The sequence below is a fragment of the Cornus florida genome, unplaced genomic scaffold (assembly GCF_030987335.1).
Source record: "Cornus florida cultivar Cherokee Brave unplaced genomic scaffold, ASM3098733v1 CherokeeBrave_3.0.0_Hap2_Chr07, whole genome shotgun sequence".
NCBI classification, from domain to species: domain Eukaryota; kingdom Viridiplantae; phylum Streptophyta; class Magnoliopsida; order Cornales; family Cornaceae; genus Cornus; species Cornus florida.
In genome coordinates this window covers 33,958,226-33,967,179 of record NW_026775577.1, presented here as the reverse complement: position 1 = coordinate 33,967,179, position 8,954 = coordinate 33,958,226, and the positions used below count along the sequence as shown (strand labels likewise).

The 8,954-nt window shown below is 35.6% G+C and overlaps 1 protein-coding gene across 2 annotated transcripts; it reads left to right on the top strand.

Moving 5' to 3' along the window:
* Nucleotides 1–1,133: 1,133 nt before the first annotated feature.
* LOC132266993 (uncharacterized) lies at nt 1,134–5,262 on the top strand. 2 transcript variants are annotated; one of them, XM_059768027.1, is made up of 5 exons: nt 1,134–1,626; nt 1,724–1,782; nt 2,784–2,832; nt 3,810–3,850; nt 4,539–5,225. In XM_059768027.1, exons 4-5 carry the CDS (start codon nt 3,810–3,812, stop codon nt 4,891–4,893), a joined length of 396 nt encoding a protein of 131 aa, XP_059624010.1. In that variant the 5' UTR covers nt 1,134–1,626; nt 1,724–1,782; nt 2,784–2,832; the 3' UTR covers nt 4,894–5,225. The 2 variants fall into 2 exon arrangements, with proteins under 2 accessions (XP_059624010.1, XP_059624011.1); XM_059768028.1 differs by lacking the exons at nt 1,134–1,626; nt 1,724–1,782; nt 2,784–2,832 and adding an exon at nt 2,855–3,683 and having other exon boundaries at nt 4,539–5,262.
* The last annotated feature ends 3,692 nt before the right edge of the window (nt 5,263–8,954 follow it).

Here is an 8,954-nt window from a genome sequence, read left to right as displayed (position 1 = left end):
TTAACCAACTGGCATAAAAGAGTCTCTGATCCCAGACTTCTCGAGGTCTTGAGTGGTACTGCCAGACAAGAGAAGAAAGAGAAGAGTGAGAAGAAGCTACAAAAACAGGAAGAACAAGAGCTACTGAGACAGCAACCGGAACAGAAAAAGCAAAGTCGAATTCAGTATCGAAAACAGCAAATGCAAAGACGACTGGAACAAAGAGCTCCTTAGCAACAACAGCAGCAAAGAGCTCCTTGGCAACAGCAGCAAAAGAAACGGAAAAGACAAGAGCAGCATCAAGGATCTCCCCAGCAACCGCAGCAGGAAAAGAAACCGAAAATGCATGCTCCCTATTTAGCACCCAAAGGCATACTCAAGTTCAGTAGAATGTTCATTCGAGCATTTGGTGAAAAAAAAACTTCAGTAACTTTCTCACGAGGAGCAGACTCAGAAGAAGTATAAGAAACACGAGCGTACTGATGTAGATAATTCCTAACTAAACTTTTACTTTAAGTACTTTAAAATAGCAATCTTAGTTTGTTATATTCTTTTTTGTGTAGCTTGAAAAAATTATTGTAATTTCGGACATTCTGTTTGAGGATTTTCCTGACGCCGTGGGAAAAACTTTTCATGAATTGGGGCTTATCTATTTTCGAGCTAATAATATGGAATGTAATGTTCAGCCTCCTCTTTCATTTTGCAATACATTTATCATCTTATTTATTTTATAACATACGTACCTTTACTGCAGGATGCTTGCTAAAAGCCGAACTGGAAGATGACCCCTATAAACTTGGGGAGTTGAGTGTTGAGTCTCTCTTTGATCTCAATCTTCCTGTCCGTATTAGTTTAATTGAGTTTTTGATTTCATGTGCTTTTATGGTTGGTTTATTCATTGAGAGACATATACTGATTACCCTTTCTTTTTATAAATTGTTTTTTTGCAGGATGGCAAGTGGTGGATAACTTTAACTTTTGATTCTTTTGTTTTTTGCTGGGGGTATGCCCCTTCGTCAATTGTAATGGATGTTCTTGGGCACATACATACCCTGGAAAACTTTTATCATACTATTTACACATGGAGGAGCGGATTTAAAGGGTTGCATGTAATGGATGTTATTGCGCTTGATTTCATTGCATCAGGTTTATTTAATTTGACTATGCAAATATTTTGAATTTTTTTTTTTTTTTTTCCTGATTTACAATTTGGTTGAATGAATATTCCTTACTGGTTGTTTGTGGTCTAGATTTTGCTGTTGGGTGTTCAAGGGACTGATATGCCAACCTCTCTGTTTTTTGTTGCTAATTATTTCCATTATGTATCAGCTTATCTTTTTTGGTTGTGTCTCCTTGTATTTAATATTAGTTACATTGGTACTTAATTCCTTGTATTTTGTCTTGAGGTTTCTGCCCCTGCTTGATAAATATACAGTGTTGAAATGGTTTCAATGTCGCAAACACAATTGTGTAAGTTCATGGTGTTAATAAATTGGCTTTATTGATCATTAAACTGATTTACTGTTTGACAGGATCTACGTGATGTTTTACCAATTTCAATGAACAAACGCTATACTCTGAGAAATAGAACACTTGTACATTCCTCAGTGGCGTCTGTGTTGCTGATATTCCTTTCTCTCTAGCAAGGTATGTAAGGGCTACTCTGTGCTGTATAATTTGTTTTTCTATTCCATGCATTATAGGGGTCTCTGTCTCTGACCATTGATTTTGGTCAAATTTTCAGAGCAGTTACCATCAAACCATTGGCTGAGAAGAAGCAAATTTCTTTCCGTGTAATCAAAGGTATGTTCTAGATTAATGAATCAAGTGAAATAAGTTTTCCAACCTTTTGTTAACAATATTATTGCAAGGATTAAGATTAATCAATACGGTACAAGAGAGAATGGAGGATAATATATTATACGTCTCTTTCGTACATAAGTAGCTGAGTGTAATAGATGAAGAGACATACTCTTCAATTTTTTTTTATGCTTAGCAAAGTTTAGCACATCTTATCTGGAGGGGTTGCTGCTTGAGAACTTTTCAATTATAGGTCATAAAAGCACAAACCCAGTAAATATAATAAATTTTTAAACTACCAAATATTTTGATGTGTAACAAACTGGGGAAAGTTGACCCTAATTGCCAATTCAAATGTTGTATAATACAGAGAGTACATTACTTCTAATAACATTACTGGTCTGGCTTTAACAGAATTCCTCTATTTATGACAAACAAGAAAGAGGCAAACTTTGATGTTCTGTTGCACAATTATGGTTGCGAATTGGAAAGAGGAGTGCATTCACGTGGTAATTTGTGGAAGAATTGGGCATGACTAAATGGCCATCATCATGACCATGTTAACTCTTACTGAACTTCCAATAAAATAATTTGTGGAACAAATTTGACTTCTGAGAGTTCACAACATTTTTTTTTTCTTGCGCAAGATAATAAACTTTGTGCCATGTAATGTTGTTGGTTAATGAAAATGACCTTCTGTCATTTAAGTGTATCATTACAAGGATTTACCCAAAAACAGTCCAATCATATTTGGCATCAACACAGGATTTTTTTATTTTTTTTATTTTTTATTTTTTATATTTCTGTAATGAAAATTGATTCTGAATTGTATAAGATAACGGCAATTTGTGGAAAAGGGAATTTTAATATTGATTTTCTTTCTTGAAATGCAAATATTTTGTCTTTTATTTGTTGTGCTCTCATGTGCTGTTTAAGCTTCAAAACTATACTGGAACCCTTTTAAGGTAACTATGCCCTTACAGAATGTCTTTATTTGTTTCCAGTTTCATATAATTCTGGAGCCATTTTTGAGGAAGAACAGACTTCTTAAAGGTGCCTGAACACTAGTGTATATTTTTATGTTTCTATCTCTTCTCTCTCTCTCTCTCTCTATGTTTCTGTAAAATTAAATGATGAACTGGTCTAATGTTTGCTTGTGAATTTAGGCTGAATAATATAAATTTATTGAAAAAGAAGTTATATTTTTTGATAAATATTATAGCCCACGCTCAACAGGGTAACGCATCCCAAGAACAACACAAGGGAAAATTAGGGCCCCTAGACGCGTAAGTATACACAAAGTCCACTATCTCCTCTATGGATTTACAAATTCTTCCTCGAATCCAAATAGAGAAATTAAGCACACTAATAGGGGTTGCCTTTCCCTCAAAGGACCTCTTATCTCTTTCTCCATAAAGACCACCACCACTAGCACTGAGGCACTACCAACATATATAATTTCAATTCGCATAGGTCATAATTTGGCCATTTGATTCCAGGTAGATTGCTAAACTATTCCTAAATATTTAAACCCGTGCTTGCAAGAGAACTGTTTTATTTGGTTTGGTTCTTAACCTGCTATCCAGTTCAAATAATTGTTGTGCCTAGATACCTTAATGTGCTAAATTATTCCTAAATGTTCATGTTAATGTGCTTCTTTAGTTTTTATTTTTGTTTTCTAGGTAGAAAACATATTTTCATCGTTGGAAACAAAATATCATCTCCAAAAGTCTAGCAGTTATTTAATTGCGAAATATGATCTGACAAACTTTTATGGAAAACAAAATATCATCACCATATAATAGCTTTTGACGCGCATTAAGTTTCTAATTTGTGGTCGTTAGGTTAGGGATGAAACAGGAAAGCTCTCACTTGCTGCAATTCCTTTCATTTAATCCTTCCAGGTTGCTTTTACTGGCATTCTTTTTTTTGATAAGTAAGGTTGCTTTTACTGGCATTCGCCAGAACCTACTATTATTTTTTTATATTATGCAATATCTTTTAATTCCGTATTCTCATTGTTTTGACAGATGTTCCAGTCATTTCCGGAGCTGTGGGATCTAGAAAAGAGGTATTTTAGCAAACTATTTTCCTTCCAAATTTTGTCTTCTATTACTTATCTGTAGTCTTTTGTGTTGATTGTTTGGTAATTTCAAGTAGCATCTTTACTCTCATTTCTATGTATTACTGACTCCTTATATAAAAATATGGATTGTATTAAGTCAAGTATATTCATTTTTCATCTTTAATTTTGTCCACTTTAATGTGATTATGCCAGTTTGCTTGCACATGTTGCAAGACCTGTTTAAACATTTTTGGGTCGGAACTGTATGGAACCGAACCGTGTGCACCCTTACCCAAAAATGTTTAAACAGGTCTTGCAACATGTGCAAGCAAACTGGCATAATCACATTAAAGTGGACAAAATTAAAGATGAAAAAATGAATATACTTGACTTAATAGATAAGCCCCAATTCATGAAAAGTTTTTCCCACGGCGTCAGGAAAATCCTCAAACAGAATGTCCGAAATTACAATAATTTTTTCAAGCTACACAAAAAAGAATGTAACAAGCTAAGATTGCTATTTTAAAGTACTTGAAGTAAAAGTTTAGTTAGGAATTATCTACATCAGTACGCTCGTGTTTCTTAGACTACTTCTGAGTTTGCTCCTCGTGAGAAAGTTGCTGAGGTGTTTTTTTTCACCAAATGCTCGAATGAACATCTACTGAACTTGAGTATGCGTTTGGGTGCTAAATAGGGAGCATGCATTTTCGGTTTCTTTTCCTGCTGCGGTTGCTGGGGAGATCCTTGCTGCTGCTCTTGTCTTTTCCGTTTCTTTTGCTGCTGTTGCTGAGGAGCTCTTTGCTGCAGTTGTTGCTGAGGAGCTCTTTGTTCCGGTCTTCTTTGCATTTGCTGTTTTCGATACTGAATTCGACTTTGCTTTTTCTGTTCCCGTTGCTGTCTCAGTAGCTCTTGTTCTTCCTCTTTTTGTAGCTTCTTCTCACTCTTCTCTTTCTTCTCTTGTCCGGCAGTACCACTCAAGACCTCGAGAAGTCTGGGATCAGAGACTCTTTTATGCCAGTTGTTCCTGTATAAAGAGTATAGACCAGTAGTATTAGCTCAAGTATATTAAGCTTTAAAATTCGAGTTTATGGATTGTAGACCAGTAGTATTTTAATATGTGGCTTATTTGTTCATGTTAGACTTGGGTGGACTGATTCTTAATAGTTATTAATGAAATCCTTGTTGTGAAATAGAAACTGTCATGTGAGCATGTTGTAGGATTTGCATGTTGTCTTCCTCAAGAAGTCCTTTTTCTTATAGAAGTTTCGAGTATTTTGAAATTTGGAATAAATTTCAAGAATTGAGTTAGACTCAAAACCAGCTGGTGAGTTTGAAAGCTTACTAGATTACCTAGTTTCAAGGTCATCCTTGTACTTAGTAAACCCTGCTTAAGCAACTACCACATGCAGGCTTCTCTCTCTCTCTGTCTCTCTCTCTCTCTCTCACACACACACACACACAAACGTTGCTTTCTTCTTCTTCTTCTTCTTCTCTCTCTCGCTTCTTCTTTCTTTTTCATTTTCTATTTTTTTTTTTTGGTACGCCTGAAACACCCACTATTAGTTTGGTTTATTTTTTTAAATAAGTTTGATCTTGAGATTTTGGCCACGTGCAAATTGCAATTATGAGATCGTTTGTTTTTTAAATGGATTTAATCTTGTGATTAGAGATAGAGAGAGAGAGAGAGAGAGAGAGAGAGCCATGTAGAGATCAGTGGTCGCAGAGGATCTCTCTTAGAGCAGGAGTGAAAGAGAGAAAAACGTAGAGAAGAAAATGGGTTTGATAACGAAACCAGATAACCCATTGGAAATGGGTTTGAACCATTTTTTATTTGTTTTTATATTTGACAATAGACAAAAAAATCTTGTCTCTTGTTGTCATTGAATCATTCATTGAGGTAAACACTTAGGAGGAGAGAGACTAATCTTTTGTAAAACAATGGATAGGAGTCCTTGCTGGATACTGGTGTCGCACAAAAACCGATAGGTTATCTTTTGGTTACGGGTAAAAAATTGCCAAATTGGGATGCATTGAAGTTGGACCAGTAAATAGATGGTGATTTGGTAACTATTAACTAGTAGAATTGGAACAAGATGGACAAAATAGAGGTAAATTAGTGAGATTTTATGTGACGTGAGCTAAATGGAAAATTTTATTAGATCATTATTAGACCAAAATAACTGTGTTGTATGGAAGAGACTGTTAAGATGGATGGATTGAGTGAGTAGAAGAGATGGTCACTAATGAAAGTGAGGAAAATTAAGTGTAGCACCCATTATTGAGAAAAATCAAGAGAACTTAGATGGTTGGACGTATATATCGAAGATATAGTGACACTGACACGGCCCTCAAATGAAGAGGAATAGTTGTAATACAAGTTAAGAAATGGCGAGTGCCCCAAAGATCATGGGACGAGGTTATTAAAAATGATGTTAAAAAGTTAAACCGGAATTGATAAAGTCTCGCTTGCTTAGACATCAATGATATATGCAGGTGTTTTCGTGTTCTCTTTTGACCTTTCTAACTCCTGCTTTACTAACATTGGAGTGTCCAGACTGAAATTACTTGCAAGACTTGGCTGGGCATGAGGGTTTGGCTTGGTTAACTTACCATATATCAGCAGTAGTAGTACAACGGAGTTGATCCATGCGTCCAACTTACTCCCATGTCGTCCTTGAACCTGCTATATATGATGAATACATACACACAGAATTCAGAACGAGGAAAAAATGTTTGAAGGAAAATCAGAAACAGTGCAAAAGTTGCGGCAAAGAAAGCGAAAGCAGTCCAGGGAGTGGTGAAAAGGTTGTGCAATAGTTGAGCCGTCCAGGTCTTCCTCTTGCTAGTGTAGTGCTCTTGAATCCTATCATCGACATCCCTAATTATGCCGCGTCAAGGTTGAACAACAGAGATGGCAGCCAAGGTGTTGAATGGTTTTGCCACTTCTTCATCCGTGCCAAGTAAGTTAAGAATGTTGTTGTGTGATCGCAAATCGATCACATCATCAGCTCCATTTATGAGCGAATTCATAAAAAAGATGAACGGCATACCTCCACGTCGACGGATCTAATTCATCGGCCATCATGTTCAGAAATAATATCTTCGTTTCGGTGTTAACTATGACTTGAGTAAGCATCACTAGTCCATAAAGACATGGAGGAGAAGTGAAAGTGAAGTCCTTTAACTAGGCCTGAAAATTAGGAAGCACGGATACGGATACGAGTGATATGATACGGATTTGGCAATACAACAAATCTAAAAAAAATGATATGGGTACGGTGGGATAAGGTAAAAAATAATAATAATAAATACATTTTTTAAATCAATTTCATGTAATGTTATGAATCTAAATACAATCATAAGAGTTCGTTTTATGACGCATAAAACAAGTATCTCTAGTCATCACTTAGAACTTTTCTTAAGAAATTATACTATGTTATTGTGGAAAACTTACATTTTAATATTCAAAATTTGTTATGAATCTAAATGCAATAATGAGAGTTCGTTTTATAACACATAAAACAAGTATCTCTAGTCATCACTTAGAACTTTTCTTAACAAATTATACTATGTTATTGTGGAAAACTTACATTTTAATATTCAAAATTTGTTAAAAATTAAAATGAAATATCTGAAAAGTATTAAATACGCAAAATATCTGAGAAGTATTGGATACGCGTTAGAAATTAAAAAATATATTTTAAAATTTTGGATACGTTTAAGAATCATCGGACACATATTAGCGAGTATCTGAAGATTATCGGTATCCGATACAAGTATGTCGCTCTTGGAGAAATATTCGTGTATCCTAGGTTTAAATGTATCCCCCTTGCTTTCAGTTATGTGGCTGAACGAAATGAGTTACTAAACATAGTACCAAACATATCCTTGAAATGAGTAAACTAACTAACTAAACACATCCTTGACTAGGTCCTTCGTCTTGGTTGCTCTATGTTCTCTTAATCTGGACCAGCTGGGTTGGTCTATCGTTGGAGCTACGGCGGGTGCCAAGAACTCTTCTCAGCACGAGTTCTAGGAAATGTAGGGTTTGCTAATCTTCATCATACTTGGTACCATTTGGACGTTTTTGGGTGAAGAATGAATGCATTGTGGATGAAAGTCCCAATCAATGCCTCCCCTTCGTCTTCTGGGAATCTTGCGCTCATCAAGGTTTTGAGAAATAAGAAAGGAAGTTGGTTCTCCAGCAATATTAAGCCCCCCTTTAAAATAATCAAGTCTACCAATGTCCCATAAAGTTCGTCCAAATCCTCGTACTTAATATTTCCAATGAAATACCGAAGAAAACAACCATCAATGAGCATTATATGATTGAATGCTTCATTCATTCATAATGCATCTGCTGAGCCATTGAGGTAGGCAATTCCTAGCATCACTGACATCTTGTTATGGAATTCATGGCTGTCTCGTTTACTGTCGGCTACAAATGCGCGTGCCATTTTGGTCTTTGAGCTCCGGCTTGCCATAGTGATAGGGACCGATTGACACGATTGTAGGATCAAATAACTCATCTTTGTCCATCCGTAATTGTGGTGCTACCTTCTGTATTTTATTTTATTGAGGAGGAAAGGGTTTCTCTTCCATTATGTATATCATCAAACTCATCATCATCCTTGATTCCACTACTGGATTGACCATTTTCATCATCTTCTTTGATTCCACCACTGGATTGACCATTTCCATGGCTCAACTCGCTGCCATTTTTGTGTCACAAAACTTAATCAATAGAGCTAGAGAGAAGGTAATTTTGTCTTTAACACAATGAATTAGGCTCGATTGATTTCATAATTCAGGCAGATATTTAAAGGAATAAAATTGAAGTTGAAGAAGAGTGATCTATAAATGAATCTTTTGTTGGAAACAACAATTAATGGTGGATATATAACAAATCAAATGCAAGAAAAAAGTGAGTGTCAACTAAGAAAAAAAAAATTCAAATGCAAGAAAATTAAGGGTCTACCAATTGCATGAAAATTTTATCAGGCAATCACTCAAAAGGTTCACAGCAGACAAGGCGTATGTTTGGTTGGAAGGAGGGATTGAGGAAAGGGTGTTTACTTGAATCCTTTTGTGTTCGGTTGTGGAGGGAAGG